Source organism: Haplochromis burtoni, unplaced genomic scaffold (assembly GCF_018398535.1).
Source record: "Haplochromis burtoni strain Fernald_Lab_line unplaced genomic scaffold, NCSU_Asbu1 Contig_162, whole genome shotgun sequence".
In the NCBI taxonomy this organism is placed as follows: domain Eukaryota; kingdom Metazoa; phylum Chordata; class Actinopteri; order Cichliformes; family Cichlidae; genus Haplochromis; species Haplochromis burtoni.
In genome coordinates, this window is record NW_024582523.1 from 70,147 (window position 1) to 89,885 (window position 19,739).

At 45.3% G+C, this 19,739-nt stretch overlaps 1 protein-coding gene across 2 annotated transcripts in view; it reads left to right on the top strand.

Annotated features, from left to right (window-relative positions):
- The window catches only part of raraa (retinoic acid receptor, alpha a), a 101,855-nt gene that overhangs the window by 58,270 nt on the left and 23,846 nt on the right, over nt 1–19,739 (top strand). The window contains exon 1 of one of the 2 annotated variants that reach the window (XM_042225154.1): nt 44–5,309. The exons of the other annotated variant lie outside the window; for it this stretch is intronic. Coding sequence (XP_042081088.1) covers nt 5,132–5,309 — 178 coding nt within the window. The 5' untranslated portion in view covers nt 44–5,131. Of the gene's footprint in view, nt 1–43; nt 5,310–19,739 lie in introns of those variants that run through there. 2 annotated transcript variants of the gene reach the window in all.

Consider the following 19,739-nt stretch of genomic DNA (forward strand, 5'->3'; position numbering starts at 1 on the left):
CACACACACACACACACACACACACACACACACACACACACACACACACACACACACACACACACACACACACACACACACAGGATGGCAAAGCACCAAGGCTGAGATCTATAGACCAGTTTAACTTTAGGTCAAGGTTTGTGTGCGTTCATGCGTACGCATGCGTGTGTATGTGTTTCCATTAGATTGACAGAGGGAGGTGGAAGTGATACAGTTGTTCATTGATAACTGGAGCTTGTTCTCACATTGGAGGGTCGGGCCCTCATTACGCACTGGCTCAATGTCAGGGAGCACAGCTGCTGGGTTTGGCTGGTGCTGCCTGTACAGGCTGCACAAAACCAGCTGTGCAAACAAACACACACACGGAAACTGTAAAGGCAGTAAGGGGAACGGAGTGGTAACAGACGGGCCACGGAGGTTCAGGTAGACTTGAAAGCAAACATGCGTAAACCCACACAGGTATGCACGCCAAAGATGTGATTCTAGTTGGAGAGTGACAGGAGGAAGTGGTTGCCAGGGCTATGCTAGTGATAGGGGTGGGGTGGGATTACGGCGCTGATCAGTCGTGGGATAATGCTGACATACAGAGAGCCCGTTTTGTCTCACAGTGTGACAGAGACCTGAACAGACTCGATCACTATCTTGCCGTCTCAAATTAGGACACATTTCAACTCCTTAAAGTGCTTCTTCTCTGAATTCTCCACCGCTGTGCTGCTTTATTAGGCCGCTGGGAAGATTTAAGAAAGATAGAAACCTTTGCCGAGGCTTGCCCCAACTTCTTTATCGTCTGGGCATTAGCCATCTGCTGGCACATGTGCAGGAGTGCTTTGGGGGAGGTGAGCCATGAGTGCCTGTGTTTGTGTAGTAGCCACTAAGGCAGACAGGAACTCTAAAATTAGGCCCAGGCCATTCTAACTGGAACATTTCTGGCCTTATCGTGTCAAGAGATGGCTATTACCCAAGCCGACTGTTGTCTGAGCGATACGGCAGGTCTGGTTGGTTTTTCTTTCTTTCTTTTTTTTTTTTTGTTTGTTTTGCCTGTTTAGTGTCTCTAGGCAGCCAGAGCTCAGCAGACTTTTCCATGACATTGAGACAATTTGATTCTGTTTTGATTTGACCATCATGTCCAATAAAGAGCACATTGTGCAGGATGTGTTCGTTAGTCACAGAGGACAGAAATGGTCTCCAGAGTGAAGGTAGCAACACAAGAGCCAAGGGCTGATTGCAGATGTAAGTGGATCGTCTCCAGAAACAGAAATTCTCACTCATGCTCTAAAGAAGGATACTGCTGAGTCCACTTTGTGCACTTACACAGGACTTGTGCTCCCCCCCACTATTGCCGTGCGCCATAATCCAAATGACAAAACAACCTATTGTTTGTTCTAACCTGTCTGCCCATCTCCTTGGGGAAGGAATGGCAAGGCGTGCACTTTTTACAGCTTCCTAGTGCCCCTGATTGGACTCAGAAAGAAGGAAAGTGGGGGCAGTAAAAATAGTTTGACACCCTCAAGGTCCAGCCAGCAATCTCCTCTTCTCTCTTAGCCCATAAAACTCTTTGAATTCTCTCCTAAACCCCCCCACCCACCCCCTATTTCTCTCTCTCTAATTCTTCACCAGACTCTCACTTGCAGCTTTGCTTCAGATCAAGGTTGTTATGTTTGCCGCTCGTGGTGTCTCCCTATTATTTTCAGTTGCATAACTCTTTCTGCAAGGCCCCTGCGTCTGAATGCAGCTTTGATCAGGTCCGTGCATCGGTTTGGAGTGGGCACTTCACGCACCCCCACTTTGAAGCCCGAGCGACGAATCTGAGACTGGGTCCTCAGCGTCAACTTAGGGGATCGAGGCACAATCTCATTCTCTCTGGCTTTCCAGTGCCAAAGTACTTTTCCATGTTCTCAGGAGTGTGGCGCTTGTTGATGCTGGAACAAGAACAGCCACTTGAACTGGTGTGTGTTGATGTGGGCTGAAACCTGCGTGTGTGTGCGTGCCTCTCGTCCCTCTCCCTCTTTAACTTACCACTCTTACTTCTGCTGTTGTGGTACCAGCCGTCAAGTGTATGTCCTGGCTCTTATATTTTGACTTTCATGTGAGAGTGACATATTACATATTATTACTGGGAATAAAAACCAGTCCTAATTTTTCCACTAATGCAGTGTAACACACTCAATTCTCCAACTGTGTACTCAGAGGAGTCCGCTGTTCCAATATCACCTTCTCCTGTGAAAATTGCCACATGTATTTACTCTTAGCCACTTGGATATATTCAGTTCTTTTTTTTTTTTTTTTTTTTTTGACTTAATGGAGTTCCTCTTTTCGCTACAAATAAAAAGCTGTGGGAAAAGGACTGTATGTCAGCCTAATCTTGTATTCTCCCCTCTCTTAATAAGTAATGATCAGCAGTCTGTTATCTCTCAGCTTGTTTTATGCAATCATGGGGTATTACCCAGGGATGAATGCTCCCTCTTCAGAGAGGAAAACAGAGCCTGGAAAATTAGCATTTTCTGACAACCATTACTCACTGGGCTAATCCTGTCAAGGAATGTGTGGCTGCGCTATCAATGCAGGCGAGGGGTCGCCATGGCCCAGGCCTGCACATCGGCTCTTATCAGGCAGGGTAAACACACTAGGGGCCTGCATTAAATAAGTGTCACAGTCACTGGAGGCGGAGCAAGCCGAGCCCCCCTGCCAGTGTGCAGATAATCCCTTTAAAAAAAAAACAAAAAAAAAAAACATGCTGGTCAGACCCAGCTGTGGCCTGTGGCTCAGGTGTAGGGAAAGTGGGGGAGGAGAGGTATTGTCTCGGCTGTGGTGTAGGTTACAATACAAGCCACTCAGGGTTTTTTGGCCGTGCTTGTGTTTGCGCAGATACATTTCACAAGATCGGGTATCAGATGTTCACTGTCCACCCAGGCAGTTTTGGAAAAGCTTTGCGTCCACATCGAGATACCAAAACAGCTCGGAAAGTGTCCTCCTATGTTCTCGACTTTGTCAGGGACGTCCCACTGAGTTATGAAACAGGCAGAATTTGCTCTGTGTGTTTCGAACGTTACATTTCTGCTTTTACATTGTTAAGGTTAAAAAAAAACCCCACACAGTTTTGTATGTTGGTGCCTGGCCTTAATCTCTACTATTATGCATGCACAGACAATTTGGGCAAGCAGCTGTCCTCCAGATCACATGACAATCACAAAATTACAGGCTGGGATTTCTGAAGCACATAAGGGGAAAAAGGCAAAACATGAGAAGTTTGGATGCACTCACGGGGCTACAAACTTCATTGCCACTATATTTTATCAGCACTGATATTAGCGTCAGCTGACTGTTAAAACTGCTTTTATAGTGTGAGTTTTTGCTATGCCTCATGGATGACACAGCTGCAGGGTTTGCTTAATAAGCTGGAACAATGTTACCTGGAATGTTGCGGTATAAAGGCAGCAACTCCGAAAACAACTTCCTGGACTTCTTCTAGCTGTAACTAAACTGTGAGGGAGGAAAGAAAAAGTTAGGCGCCCTGCTACTATGACTGGGTGACTTTGGCACTTTTTATCCTTGTGTGTGCTGTGTGAACCGAGGCGCCTCTCTGGGCAGCACCAGAGGAAAAGTGTAATAGTGTTACACTGGGTATACAAGGTGGGAAACCTTGAATAATGTGGGGATGAGAGCAAGCCAGAGATCCGAGTCAGCCAGTGGGTCACCAGAAGGTGAGGCTGCCTACTTGCCTGGGTTCAGGAAAAGTTCAGCCGCATAGCATTAGGCAAATTAGGGAGACCGCGGCCGGGGGAGAAGAAAATCGGGAGGGTTAGGGACTGATGAGGGGAAAGGGTCAAATTAGTTGGAAGGAGGAGCCCAGTAAAGAGTGAGAACATAAACGGGGAATTCCAGGAAAAAAAGAAACAAGAGAGTTAGATTGTGTTATAGCAGCCGCTGTGTGCACAATCACTCTGTAAAGACACGCAAGACTAATTACTGAGCTTATATAACTTAATCATGTCCTCAAATACTTTCCTATTTAAAGCCCTCGCTGCTCAGTTTGACGCCGGCCGGCGGGCTCACCCCCCAAAAAGAAACACTCCCGCAGTGCCCGTGTTTCGGGAGAGGGAGATCCGTGGTGACGTCCCTGAAGGGGTTAAAGAAGGGGCGGAGCAACGCATGAAAGGCACCGAGGGGAAGCAGGAGAGAGAGGGGGGGGGAAGGAGAGAGAGAAAGAGCCGAGTGGAGGTGGAGCCAAAGCTCTCAGCTGCTGTGCCTTGTCACATTTCTGCAGAACATGATAGCCGCACGGTTTGGTGTGGGAATGGTTTTAGGCTTCTCTTCCCCGAATACAAAACAAGGCGGCGCTGCGCGTTTTAACGGGAGCCTGGATGTTGGAGAGCAGGGTCTGACGGAGGGAAGCGGCCGCTCGTTGTAGTGCAACAGAGTCTGCGAGGCTGGGGGGGAGGAGGAGGAGGGGGGACTGGTTCGTTTTACAGAGCTGACAGGAGTCCACCCACGACGGGCGCAAACGGGACAACCGACCGTAACCCAAAAGGACAAACTGCAACTCTGCGGAATTCCCTCTCCTAATATTTGCGCCTGCAACACATTCCCAAATCTCCCTGCGCTGTCCACGCAGACTTTGGAGATTTGTGTTGTATTTATTTAAAGATTTGTTTGCACTGGGGGTTGGATTTATTCTTTGTCGTGTGGATACAGCCTCATATGTTGCTCTGTTTGAGCAGCGCCGTAAAGACAGACACCTTCTGTTGAAGTTATTCGGCTCGTCCCCGATTTTCTTCTTCTTCTTTTTTCCTTTTATTGTATTTCTGTTGTCGAGTTTCTTACCTCGGACACAACGCAGACTGCTCTTTGAGATTATGTTTTCATATCCGATCAGGCGCATTCGGACACCGATTCATCCATCGGTCTGGTTTTCGATCTTCACATTGCCGTGAGAAGATGCCAAATGTTCCGATGTCCCTGCTGTGTTTGGATTTACCACTTTCCCCTCGATTTTAATGCAGTTTCCCCCCCTCCGTTCGGCACCGCTGCTGGTGGCGAGCTGAAAACCAACCCCTCACAAACAATTCGGGTATTTTGTTTTTGTTTTTTGCCCTCTTGCTAATATTTCCCCCCTGCCGTCGCCCTGCTTCATATGATGTATGAGAGTGTGGACGTTGTGGGACTGAATCCCAGCCCGAACCCGTTTTTAATGATGGATTACTACAACCAGAGCAGAGGATGCTTGATCCCGGAGAAAGGACTGATGCCCGGGGCGCCCCATCCGTACAGCACGTCCATCAGGAACCAGCACTGGAACGGCTCCAATCACTGTAGGTGCTTTTTTTTTTTTTTTTTTTTTCCCCCCCCCCCCCCCCCCCATCTCACTAATTGGTGAAGTTGAACCCTCCCTGTTAGTGTGTGTGCATAATAATCACTATATTTCCTATTTTGCGCTTCCCAGCACACGCCGGTCGCATGTGAAACGATCATTTGAAGGCCTTTTTATTCTGGAGTTACCACTTCAATTATTTAAAGCCCATAATATGTGCTCAACAGCGCTGCACGTTATCACAATCAGTAAGCCGTCAATGCTGCAACAGGCCTATATATATTTGACCCACTTTCGTCTCTCTCGTTTCTTTCTGAGCGTTCGCTCAGGTTTGGGGTTTTTCCCTCCTTCTCTTTCCTGCCAGTCTGTTTGCGCTCTGATCCAGGCCACGCTACCCGAAGCTTTTGCGTTCCTGAAATCTGCACTTAATGCAAACCAGGTTTGTGCAAGCGATGCCAGCGTTAATCAGATCAAACTTTCATGCCAGTGTTATCCCCTGGTCCTCTGGTAATCTGGGAAGCTGTACCCACAGGCCAAAGTTCCTCAGCAGCAGCACCATGGCCTTCACCAGACAACTGTATCTGTTAAATGTTGAAAGCCTTGCACTCATTTATTTATATTTAATAAATAATTTGAAGTGATGTTCTCGCATAACTTTATTTTTTAAAAAACAATATTTCAGTTAGTATGATTTTATGTGTAGACTCCTGTGCTAGGTAGTGAGGATAGCAGTCTTTATAAATGGCAGGTTTATTGTGCTTTTATATCAGTGAGATTTAGTTTAGATTGATGATACGTTCATGCGTTTGCTGCATGATCTCCTTGGGTCAGTATCCGCCAGCAGCCGTGGGAGATTTAATTTTGCTGATAGCATATCTGCTGCAGATATGAGAGAGAGAGTTTTATTGCAGCAACAAAGTATAGCAAGAGCTGCTTCCCATTCTTTACCTCAGTAGAGCCAGGCTGCATAAAGCATGAGCAGGCCCTTTTTATAAAGGGATAGCTCTGTTGTCTTTCACTGCTGAAGGAGCTAAAAAAAAAAGGCAGGAATCTCCACGGGCTCTTAAGGACCAATTTCCTCCTTGTCTCAAGACTATAGAAACGCACGACAAAGGGAAATTTAGACAGGAATTTCTAATGTTTGGCAGCAACAACAAAAGACAAGCAGCCATAACTATTTTGTACGTGTTGTAATCTTTTCTTCATCTTTCTCATCTCATTATTTGTTTTGAAAAAGATCTCTCCCGAGTAAAGAGGCGAAGCTCGTACATTTTTTTTTTTTTTGTTCTAAACAGATATTCAAAGAGCCTGATAGTATTTATTGAACCGGTCCACTAAAACAGCTCTAGTGGCGGCATTGATTCAAACCATGTGAGCTCGTCTGAGGGGAGACTGTGGGGGTTTGGCCCAGGAAAAGACCTCTGATCCTTCACTCGACTCCACATTGTTTTGCTCAATGGAGGAATTGCAGGGGGAGAGTGAGAGTGTGTGTGTGGGTGAGGGGTAGCATATCTGCTCTTTGCCTTACTGCTTGAATGTAATAAAAAATTTAGTGCACAACCAGAGAACATTGACGGGAGGGTGTAGAGCAGAGAGGCGCAACATCCGTAAGTGTCATCACGTGGCTCAGAGGCTTATTGGATCATAGGGCTAGAAAACAACCCAGACAACAGCGCGAGATTTCCTCGTCACTCCCCGCTCTCACGCAGGAATCCAAATGAGCCAGATTCAAAAAAATCACAAGACAATCCCATAAACATCTGTTTGCTTTTTTGTTTTTTGAAGTTCACAGAGAGTAGTGTCATGGTATGTTCCTCTGCACTTTTCCTGGTAGGTCTTACCATTTTCTTTTCTTTTTACCCCCTCTGTGCTTTTCTTTTTTTGGTCCTCTGTTTTTTCAACCCCTCCACATTGGATCTAACTATTCATTACAGGCTTCACAGAAGAGCTTTCTGGCTCTAAGCATGCACTCAGTGACATCTTTGCTAAAGTGAATCTAGCCTAAAACGGCCTTCTGGACCCACTAAGTGAGTGGGTATAAATCCACATCATATGGGTGCTTCATCCCAGTATTATTGGTTCTTTAACAAGGCCATATTATGCTTTTGAGCCTACTCCCTTCCCTTTAGTGATATTAGTGACAGTGATATTCCTTCAAATTGCTTCTTTTGTGCATTTAAACGTTATAAAGTCCAAAGCACACACCAATGGGGTGTAATTAAGTCGTACAGGACTTGCTGTTGCTCAGCTTGGATTTACTGACATTCAGATTTACTCCTCATTTTCTTACTTGTATCACCAATATATATTTGAATTATACCTGTCTAGCTTAAGTCATGGAATCAGCAGATTCTTCCATTGTTATTCATCTGTTGGAGCCCCTTCATGCACTTCATTAGACATGGCTGTTTTGAATCTGTAATGCTATAGTTAAATGACAGATGATCACATCTCTATAACTGTTTGTTCTAGAGACAATATTAATGATTTTTGGAAAGAAGAGAAGTCAGTTTTTGCCGGGATATTCGGTGTATCACGGTAACACAATGCAGTTGTAAGTACTGCTTTTTGAATACAGACAGAAAAACCAGCCCTGCCTAGATTTTCATATCCCCTCAATCATTTTGGGCTAGAGAGAAAAGAAAGATGAGCATTATTTTGTCATTTTACAGTCAGAATTACACAGTAAGTGTGATACTTTGATGATAAAGGGTTAAGGCCTACAACAGCATTCGTAGAGTAGAGGTTATGATACATAACCAATGTTCAGTGCTCTTTTGCCAGGCTAGCTAACTAATCATAGGAGACTGGTCTTTTCCCGAGGGGATCCTTAAAGAGACTGAAAGGTGCAATATGAGAAAGATTATGTTTCCATTTTACATCAGTTGATATAATCCAGCACACTATGAGCCTGTAAAACGAGTTCTTAAAAGATGGTGTGTATTAAGAGGTTTGACTGTTTACATGTAGCCTCTGTTTATCACCAGGTTGCCCAGTCATAGGCATTATGTGCTGTTTGTAATTTGGTTCTACTTGGAAGAAGGCTCTGAATGGCTCAGGTGAAAAGTCTGTGGCCTTGCAGATTAAATCCACTTGAATTTTCACTGAGTCACAGTCAGAATCCTTACAGCGGTTATAGGCTCATGCACGAAAGAATGCACGCGGCTTTGTTCACATGACTGTCACACACTTAAAAACTGGGGATATGGTGGAAAGGGGGGATTGCACGGTAGGCTCAAATGCTCTGCAGCCCATGGGCGTCTTGCTCTTTGGGGTATATTTTTCTCAGGCTGTCTATAGTGTAAAAGAATCAGTCACTGCATAGAGCATATGTGAGATGGAGAGCAAAGCATTCTTTGTCATGTTTGTCTTCTGATGATGAAAGATGATGAAAGTGCGCTTACATGAACAGTATGTGTCTTAATCTGAGTTGTTTGATATTTAGTCCTTAAGTCCTTGTCCCCCCCCCTTTTTTTTTTTCTGGCTGTAAGAGCAGTTTTTTGAATTTGCATTTTTTTAAGTTTCAGATTTACAGGCAAGTCCATTTAGTTTTTTCCGAGTCTGCAGTATCAGACAGCACAACAAAAAGCACCCGTAATTGTTTGTGTTGTGAAGCAACACTGAAACACGGAAAGTGGGTGATGTGTTTGGACTTTGTGCAGGAGAACAGATTGTGTCAGCCTTACGAAAGAAATGCAAATATCACTTCCTGCACCTTTTCTTTCTATGTGCATTTTTTTTATAGTGCATGCTAGAAACTGGAAAAACATGAACAACAGAAAATAAACGGTGAGTCCGGTCACTAAGCAGAACTGGCTAGAGTACTGTCGGTTTCTGGCACAGAAGTGTGTGTGTGTGTGTGTGGGGGGGGGTTCTATCCTACAAGGGGAAGATCATAAAGTACAAATTTTATTTTCTTGGAACAATCAAGGATTTCTTGGCAAAGCTACTTTAATAACATTACAGCTTGTGACTGTTTATATAAGGCAGGAATGCAAATTCCAGGCCTTAGTATTCCTGAATGACCGTGCCCTTTATGCGACTGTGGGGTCCCTGAGTCTTATGTTTTTTGCTTGTACACAAATGTGTCTTGGTGCCATCATGAACATCAGGATTTTATTGTGGGGCTTTATTGGTCCGGACTTGATGGGACTGGCAGAAATGATGCACAGCTCTGAGACAAGGTCATCTGTTCTTCTGGAGAAGGAAAGCATTAGGCGGTCTCCTCATTTTGCCACATCTATCTAAACCCGATCAACCAAAGGTGATTGCGATTTAGTAGCCTGCATGCCTGGGACATCACAGAGCGGGGAGATGTGTGTGGGTGAAAGAGTGCAATCTGATTGTCCACTGGAATACGCTTGCTCTCACCTTCAGGGTAACATCAATAACAAATTGTGTCATCAAGGTATGTTTGCAATGGCAGAGGAGTGACCGGAGTTCAGCATTGCTCCTGCCATTCTCCTGGGAAAGGCTGCAGGGCAGCATTTCACAACCTGCCATCACTTGCTCCCAAAAACGGCACCTTGCCACCTACCTGTGGAGCAGTCGTTGCCCTTTTAATGCAATTCAACAGTTACTTACAACAGTCGCTGCAGTAAGTTTACCAAGAGCAACAAAGATGCGTGTTTTTGTTTGTTTAAATGCCCGTTGGCTCAGTCACTCCACAAAGTGTAATGACTGGGTGTGGTCCCTCACCTTGAACAGAGTGGCAGAATAACCGGCTTTTTACTTCCAAACACTGCTATAGCTGGCTCGCAACTTTGATGTTGTCTTGCAGGTGGCGCGACGTAATGCCTTGCTATTGCATATCGAGTACATCACGGGTTCAGCATATTTTTGTCTGGGCATTTCATTTTTTCTTTTCCTTTGTGCACACATGAACGCACGCTCAAACCAACTGATGGGCCTCAGCTTGTTTGCGGAGAGAATTAGCCGGAGGCAAAAGTCAGAGTGTACTGTACACCAGTTTGGTTTGCCGCTAAATCCCCAAACAAGGGTTGGTGTACACTGCAAAGCTGACTTTGATGAACAAAGCAGTGCAGACAGAAAAGATCCAGGCAGTGTCATTGATTCATCAGGGCTTAAAGGAGGCAGCTGATTGCAGCCGTTGCGACAACAGGGCTGTAATCTCACTATCAATAATTACATTCTCCCTGGTGTCTGCACCGTTACACACACGCACGGGGCTGGGAGGGACATCAAAACTGTTCAGGTTAAAGGGGGATTCTGCCCTCTAAAATATTCATTGCTTCTTCATTTAAATCAATTCTGCTCTTCAGGGGCAGTCAAGCGTCAACTGTCAGAAATTGAGCTGGGCCTGTTGTAATCACTTCTTTACTTATCTCTACAGATGGCTTGTTCGCAATGTGCTCTGCATGGCTAGCTCACCGGCACTGTCTCCCTCTTCCCCTCTCTCTCCCTGCGCTTCCCATCTCTTCCCCATCTCCATGTTTTATCCCCACCCTCCCACAATGGAACACACATAAATTCATCAGGGTATTGAACCACGGACATTTATCATCCCAGAATTCATCTGCGAGGCATTTTCATTCCTAAAGTGTGTCCTTTCTCACACTTTATCTTCCTCCCTGTTTCCCATCTCGTGGTGGCATTCTCCGCATGGCAAGCCTGAGCCGGGCAGTCAGTGTGGCGATTAATCTTTAATGCTTCCCTGCCCTAATTTTTCCTCATATTTTACAAGATTTCCTGCCCTCCAACCTTCTTTTTTTTCAGCATCCTCTATATATAGAGTGATTACATGGAATGTTGCCTTGTTTCATCAGTTGCAGAGGACCGCTGCATGCCTCTGCCTCTCTTGTGCAGTCAGCCAGGCTCTCTCAGGCCACTAGCTCCAGGCCAGAGCACAGGACTGCTTGCTTCCCACCAGCACACTCATCCTCAGTTTTTGCCTCTGGGGATCTGTGTTAGCATCACATGGATGACAACCGTGCACACCTCAAGTAGTTCACACACAAACGCACACTTGCACATGCACCGCAGTGGAATGCCCGCCTATTTTGAGAGCGGGACAGCGAGAGGGGGGGGGGGAAATAGGTTAGAGGTTAGTGTGCTAAAAATACAAAAGCCTGGCACTTTCACACGAGCGGGACAAAAAAACAGCACCGTGTGCTGCCGTCTCAGTTGGTGTTGTTAACTGAAAACGAATGCTCTGCCACAGCTCGTGTTTGCGTTGAATGCAAGGGGGGGAAAAAATCAGCACGGAGTCCTGAATCAGACCTGCCCTTATTTATCAGCTGCAACAGCATGACTCCCATTGTTTTCACCTAGTGAGTCTGTGTGCTCCCCGGTGACAGCTGCTGTAGCAGAGACTGCCTTTTAAAGGCTGTTTTTATAGGGCAGGTGTTCACATGTCCCTTCAGTCTGTGGGCAGAGTTTCTCAACACTGTAGCATTTCAACTGTGCAATATGCAGCCGTGAAACTTTGCACATGTGTATTTGAGATTAGAATGAAGGTCAAGTTCAAACACCTGTGCGATCCGACCCACAAGTGCAGTGTGTAAAGGGTGTGGGAATGATAGCTTTACACCGCCGTCCCACATTGTTTTTAATTTGTAATCTATTTCATAAATCCTCAGGTGACCCATCCTCATTTGGGCTGTCAATATAAAATATTTGGTTTGAGAACGCGTCTCAGCAGGTGTGATCCCATCACAAAATGTTCCGCAGTTATTTTGTGCACATCAAAACAAAATCGCCTTGGTTTCAACTATGCTTTTATTAAGCCAGCAGGCCAGCTCCTAACATAGCAAACGGTCTCGGTGTTTCAGATGATCTCATTGTAGTTAATAACTGGAGTCTGTTTTCTGGTTTATATTTAACCTGCTATCTCCGTTTCTAACAAGCCCCGCAGGAACATACAGAGTCTGGAGGAAGATGAGACCTGTTCATATGTCTTGATTTATGAAAGCACCTTTCTAAATAACATCAGATGTCCATGTTGCGTAGCATTTCCTCTGTGGTTCTCTCTCATATCATCACAGCCAAAGGTCTGCTCAGCATGACTCAGGACTGTCTGGACACCAGTCTCCTCTCTTTCCCACAGCCCCTCTGAATCGCTTCATATTCATTATGTGTCTGGCTGCAGCTCGGCCTCTGACATTTGACTCTTAAAGACCCACCTGGGACCAGGATGAAATAGACTGCCAGCAGTGTGGTCGAGGTGGGAAGGAAGAGTATAGAGCTGGATAGTGATGGATAGGACAGCATGTCCGACTGAAGGGGGCAGACGGGCTCGGGTTACATGCCACTTGTTCCCCCGTAACCACGTTTGATATGTTTGTGCTCTCTGTGAGCCAAGAGATGCATCCTAGCTGAGCAGCTTCAAACTAGTGCGGGTTATGAAAGGTGACGAGTGCAGACTGAAACAACTCGATCCTGTTTGTTACGAGTGGAGTTGCTGTGTTCTCAAAAGGGAGGTGGTATTGTCTTTTTAAAGATACGTCTAACCTTTGCTGTGACCTGCTCTCTCTTATCTGGGCTATTGTTATTGATGTACCCTGGCTGATAGTAAGGAGAGAGCGTTTCTAGGCCCATATCATGTTAATTAAATGGTTATGTCAGATGCCGAGGTCCTTTCTTTGTTCCGGGGAAAAATAATGTGCCGGAATTCCTTGCTGCTTGTTCATTTTGCTGTGAGTGGAGTTAAGTCAACAACCCTCAGGATGACACACACTCTCTTCTCTGGTTAAAAATCAGACACAAATGATTCTCTTTTCCTTATCCTTTCCTTATTTTTTTTCTTCAAAAAAAATAGTCCTGTTTTCAGTTTAAGGCTGGGCTTACGGGGAAATATGCAGCCATGCAGCACTTGGAGCTCAGAGGGTGCATTCTGTTATTCCATGAGATTTTTAACAGTAACCTGTAGAAGGCTTTTTATAGTTGGCTGAAAAGATGAAGGAAACGGAGAAAAGTGTATGAAGAAATACATTTGCTCCACTAGGTTTGCCCAAAGATATGATGGAGCTCACTAAATAATTCAGTTGGTGTTCCAGTGTTGGACTTTTGCTTTGTTTTGACCATAGTCTAACAACCTTCAAATAATCTTTTCTGTGCTCCCAGTGATAGCATTGTGATCAAAGAGAAGCCCTCGTTGTGCTTTGCCAAGGAGCTCCTACACTTCTGATTTTAGATAGCCCTTCCCCTCCTCTCGGTCTCTGCTTGAGCCCCGGAGCTGACTAATGGAAAAGGTGACAACATTTTGAACTGGAGTTGTCAAGCAGCTCTGCATGGTGCTCTGTTGCAAGTAGTTACCAGTCCCCCCCACCCCCTTGTAGCGGCACTGTTCAGTGGCACCGCCGTGACGTGACACCCCGCTTTGCCCTCGCGCCATACGTGGGAAACCTTTGCACAGCGCTGCTGCCACTGTGGCAGTTCCACAATAGAGCCAGATTATTGTGTCTGGGCTGTCAGCACCTCTCAGCTGAAAGAAATTGAGATGGAGGTAAGGGGAGGGAGGAAAAAGAGATCTCAGGCGCAGGGAAAAGGAGGGGGAGGCGGGCAGGGGCTGGCATTTTCAAACAGTAATCTCTGTGGAGCCTTTCAGGGGGTTTAATGTCATTTTTTTGGTCTCTGGATTTTTGGCCTTTTCTCCTTCTGAACAAAAAGCAGCAGAGAACAAATGGCAAAGGAGGAAGAGGGGCAAACGAGTAAAGGGATAAAACTGGGAGAGGGAAAGAAGGGGAGATTCTTGGCACGGTGACTCATATTATTAGTGTTCTAGTGCGACTGATAGAGACTTGGCCTGCATCCATTAGCTGCCAACAGGCCAGTGTTGGGGAACTGAGTCTGGTACAGAATGACCTATATCCCCGTCCTATTTACCACGTTACAGCACATTACGCCTTATCTTGCCCATCTCTTTAGTCACTAACTTTCTTTCCTTTCATTTAGTTTCAAGTGTCATCATGACACAAAACGCCCTCCTGTGATCTTCCTAATGTGTGCGAGCCAGTTGGCCAGCATTGTCACAATGTTTGTCAAAACTTAGCCATTTCATTTATATTCCTGTTAAAAACTGCTGCAGATAAGTGGAAAATAAAATGTTAATAAAAAATCTGCTAGTACTTTAGAAAAACAACTTTTGCACGCTGTCTAGATGTTTGTCCAAATTTGCTCCCTTTGGCTACAGGCAGGAGTGGCAACACTAATCTTCCCTGTTCTGTCTGAATTATAACGCAGTAACGCAGCGATTAGACACACACCTACACCCTGCTGCAGGGGTAACCAGTTAGGTTGTGAGAGAAAGAGGGGGGGGGCTATCCTGGCTGTACGCCGTGCACGTCTTATCAACCTGCAAACCTCCTTGATGGCTGCACATATCCTTGAAGCTAACGAGAGAAAAAGTCAGCTCTCATATACATTCACTAAAACCTTTCATGGCTGTAATCCCCAACTCCAAGAAGAGGTGCATGGGAATCTTGGTCAGCTGACTTTAAAGAGAAGAAGAAGTGAAGGAGGAGCTATCGCAAGGTTAAAGTCTAACCCCCACCCCTTCTCCTAAAGCCTGCTGGGATTCTCCTTGGGCTTGACATACCCAACCCCACCTGCCCTCGCTGCTCAGTGGGACGCTTCATCACAGGCTTCCCCTGAGCTGGCCTACTTGGGTCTGTTTGATCTCATTGTGGAAGAGGCAAGCTTGCCCGTTGCCTGGCAGGCAGAGAGAACTCCTTGATGCTCGGGGTAGAGGAGGTGGAGCAGGCTTCAGTGGAGAGGCTTAATAACTGTATTAACATCACGGGCTCCCCCAGGACGCACACCTACACAGCAGGGGGGAGGGTGGGCGGGCGGGCAGCTCTGTAAATCTGCTTTCTCTTGCTTTTAAAACTATGGCCTAATTTTCTCTCTGCACTCACTCTCGTTTGAGTTCAGTGTGATTTATAAATGAGTTGATTTTGTTTTGTTTTTTTTCTTTTTAAAGCATAAGAATAAACACACAGTATGTTCTACTCATCCTTCGGGCCGTGAATCTTTTTCTTTCTATGCAGCTCTCATCTTCTCATCATCCCTATGCTAAACCACTTCCCCTAATTCTCCACTTCCTCATTTTGTCCTCTCGCCTGTCTTTTATCTAATGATTATGAAACACCCTGCTGCTGCTTTTTATTACTGATTAACATTATTGTTTCTCTGAACATCCCTCTCATCACACTGGAAAAAATTTGCCATTCAGATATATGATAACAAAGAACGCTGAATTAAAAGTACTGCTGTCTTTCCTCACCTGCGTGTGCCACTATTCATGACAGTACACCTTATCTCTTTAATTATACATTGGAAACTGTTGAATAATTGACGGGCCCCACTTAGCTTAATGGACAGAGTTAACTGGGAGTGGCATACATTGCTATTGCAGTGAAACTGGGTCGCAGCAAAACGAGACCCAATCGCCCCCGAGGGTCATAATGAAGCCCAGGTCACAGGGCTGGCAGAGGCAGCAGTTGAATCAGCAAAGGCCAGCTGGAGTTAACTGAACCCTGGGGGGAAAAGGACAGGAGGGAGAGGTGGAAGCTTTAACACCAGGCTAATCCAAGCGCTTGGCTTGGAGCACAACTGTACTCATGTTTTCACTTTTAAACTAGTTTGACAATAATGGCAACCTCACAAAACTTAGTAACAAAACTGAAACTGACTTTCAAAAAAAAAACAATCTAGTTTATGTTTCTTAAAAAAAAAGAAGGAAAAAAGGGAAGTTGAGGAAGATGTAGTTACTTGATGTTCTATGATAAAGGCTTCCATTTCTAAGAGGCAATGTCGTCTGACAAAAAACAGTCCCACTGACTGGTGGGCAGCCATATCACAGGAAATGGTGTGTGGTTTATGTGTGTCTGTGCTGTGATCAAATGGTTCCCCCAGGTTATATTGAAAGGTCAGGGATCCATGCAGGAAATTAGTGTCTGCAGAGACAGAGACAGCACCCACAGAGAGGGGAAGAGAAGGGAAGAGCACGACCCATACCCGAGGAAGCTAAACATGTCCTCCATTAAATTCTAGTAACATCCCACTGCACTCCCTTAATGACTCTGCCTGCTGTCAGCAGCCATTTGTCCTAAACACAGAGCAAACCTAATGTCCCAGCGCTATTGACATGCACCTCTGCTTTTGGGTTTTTTGTTTTTTATTGCGATGGCACTGACATCAAATGCAATTGAATGTGCCTCCTGCTGCCTCCCAGTTTTACCCCTCACTCTGCCCACATCTTCACCGAGGAGCCCCACCGACACTGTGCACCAGACATTTGAATAAAACGCCTGTCATCACTCATCATTAGGGGGCATGAGCAGGAGAAGATTTGGCTGGCTGTGCAGCCTTTAGGGGAACTTTTGTTATAAGCTGCTATTCTCGTCTTTGGATTTACGCGCATTGCTTTATGCAGAATGGCTCTGTCAAATGTGCGGCCTCGTCAGGCAATGATATAGGCTCCAAATCTCTGTATATGAAGGATGGGCAGCCGCACTAAATTGCATTTAGCTTGTTTTCCTCTGCGTCTGGCAATTCTGCATATGTCAGCTGTCTCCGAGGGGTCTTTAGGCCACTCTAACCACTTTGCCGATCTAGTAAAAAAAAAAAAAAAGCCCTTGGGTCATAGCATCTTTGACTTCCTTAACAGACTAGTGACAGGATAATGGCACGCCTGCTGCATCATCTTGTCCAGACTCTTGCAGATGCCTCCATTTACATGCACAATGCCCTTTTAACTCTAAAGCTGACATTGGTACTTTTAGCTAATTTATGAAGGGAACCATGGTCATTATGTTTGCAGTCTATGTTAGAGGAATGCACATTAACCTGCTGAGGCTTGAAGGCAGATGTAAGGTTTAACTATAACCTGTAACTCATGTTGACAAGTAAATGAAGTGACAAACCTAAAAGGATTCTTAATTTTGGGGAGAAATGGCGTGATGAAGAGGCACTTTTTAAAGCATTTTTTATTGCCTCATAACCAATATTTGCCTTCTGACCTCTGCTGTGTTGTTTCGAAACAGGCCAAAATTAGAAAGTGTGTTTTTCATTTACTTAACAAGCACACAAATGAAATAGTGGATTTTTGCATATATAGATGTAGAGATTTCAATGTTGTAAATTTAAAATTTGGCCCTGCTGAAATTGGCTCAAGTTGTGTGCGCTCGAGGTATTCTGTAGGTTTTGTTGGGTTCTGTTTTCTGCCCTGAGCACACGCTGTCACCCACTTGAGTCCTGCACACGCTTATTTGCGACCTCAAGCCCACTTCCAATGTCACTATCCTGCTCTGAAGTTGAGAAGATCGGACCCTTGTAATCTATTCCCCTGTGATTGACTATTGTATTCTCCAGAGAGAGGAGGAGGAGAAAGGGAGAACATGGGCTGAGAGAAGCGATTTAACATGACAAAGCCTGTCCCTGGTGATCCTCTCTTCTCTCCAGATCCTCGTGATCCTCTTCTTTTTTTTTCCTCCCCTCTTGATCCTTGTCCCCCCTTTTTTATCTACCTCTTCAAGGCCTCTCCTTGTCCACTTTAGCCCTCTAATGCAAATAGCCCTTTTCTCCCTCCCATATTTACGACCCGCTTCCTCCACTGTTGAATATGCGCTTAAGAACGGAGGACTTTGAATGCTGCCAGCCACATTGGATTAGTGAGTGTCAATGGGCAGATAACCTCTCTGTTAGCAAGTGAAGTGCAAACACTAGAGCACAAGTATTCATGAAGGCCTTTTGGCCTTCAAACACCAGGAGAGGCAATGTGTGTGGCACTCCTGCCAATAAAGATGAATAGGGCCCGGTTAATGTGTGTGAACGTAATTCATTTCCTTTATCAAATGCACTTTCCAGCATTTCCTAGTGTGTCGTTGTTTTTAAATGCTAAAGGCAGAAATGTGTTCATGATCTCCACTCTAACTGAAATCATCTGTCTCGCATCACTCAACTGTAATTTTCGAAAAAGACGTGCAGTGTTCACAAACTCACCCTCTCTCTAAACCATTGTTCCTTCCTCCCCAGCACCTGTCTCTCTCCATGATTACTTTAAGGTCACAGGAATATTTCCAGGCCCCTGACCCTCCAACTCTGCTTGTAATGCCACTGACCTTGAGGCTTTTATGGGAATAGAGGGAATTGAAGCTTATGTTGCACTCTTTCTAAGTGGCTCTGCAAAACGGCATCACCCAGATGAGTAAATGCTAACCTTCAAGGCTTTTTTTTTTTTTTTGTCAGACCACACACTGAGTCTGTATTGGGTGGCCCAGGATTAGTATTGTTTTGGCACCCTCCTGGCTCACAGTGTGCATGAGTACAGTTTGTTGTCTTAGGGGGGAAAAAGCCCAAAAACATGTACACAGTCATCTGCTCATGCATAGTTCTATAATTAACCAATGCAGGCACTCTGTAACAGAGAGGCTTAATGTTTCATGAAGTCGTTTTTAAAGTCAGAGTGGTAACATTAAAGAACAGTTTGCAAAGGGCCGGGGTTTTACTTGCATGTGTTCCTGTTATGATCCGATGATGACCTTGATCTTGAGTTGTACTGAAGTAACCCAGCTGTATGTTACTCCAGAAACGCTGCGTAAATTCCCTTTTTATAATGGCTGACAAAGGAAGGTTACACTGCGGTTACACCTTCTGCTTTTTCTTACTTTGAACTAAACGTCTAAAAGCAAACATGCCAGCATGCGGAGCTTTTATCTGGGTCCTGCTTTTGAAATGTTTGTCTCACGTGTCACCATCCTCCCTTGGTCCTGTCGCTCATCTCGTCTTTTTTCTTCAGATGTTCTCTCCTCCCGCTGCCCTGCCTCCCCCCTTCTCTCCCTTAATGTAGGTCAGTCATTATACTCAGCTCTATACAGCTGCTAAATGTGTGTGATCAGCTTTTTAAAGTAACTCCATGTTCAATGGCAGATCCATTGTGGGCATCATGTGGATTAATGGCTCTCTAATCAAGAGCTTATATTCTTGCACTCACTATCACGGAGTCTCCACTATAGTTCCGACAGGCTACTAAAACGTGCTGCTTTTCCAGAGCACATCCTGGTATCCTCTGGCTTACAGGGGCTGCCTTTTGCCCCCTTGTGCTCACCACCATGTCCCACACCATCAGCTCATGCCAGATATCTCCAGTCAGCCCGGGGCGAGTGCCAATTCACATAGTCCCAGTGTCAGTCAGCAGGCATGGACAGCTGCTGGGTAGAGTTACACCGCGTCACTCGTGGTTGCAAGGGAGCGTTGTTGTCAGGGATCTTGTGGTTCTCTCCAGCTAGATGGCAGTCTTTGGATGCCTTCTGATGTGTTTGTCTTTTTGTTTTTCTTTCAGTTGGGTGCCTAAATGTTGGAGTGTTTTATTGCATTTATGAAATGTGTTTTAGAATTAGCTGTACCAAAAGCCAGCATGTGGCAGCAGCAGCAGCGGGACATAGCAGCTACTGAGGTTAACACGAAGTCT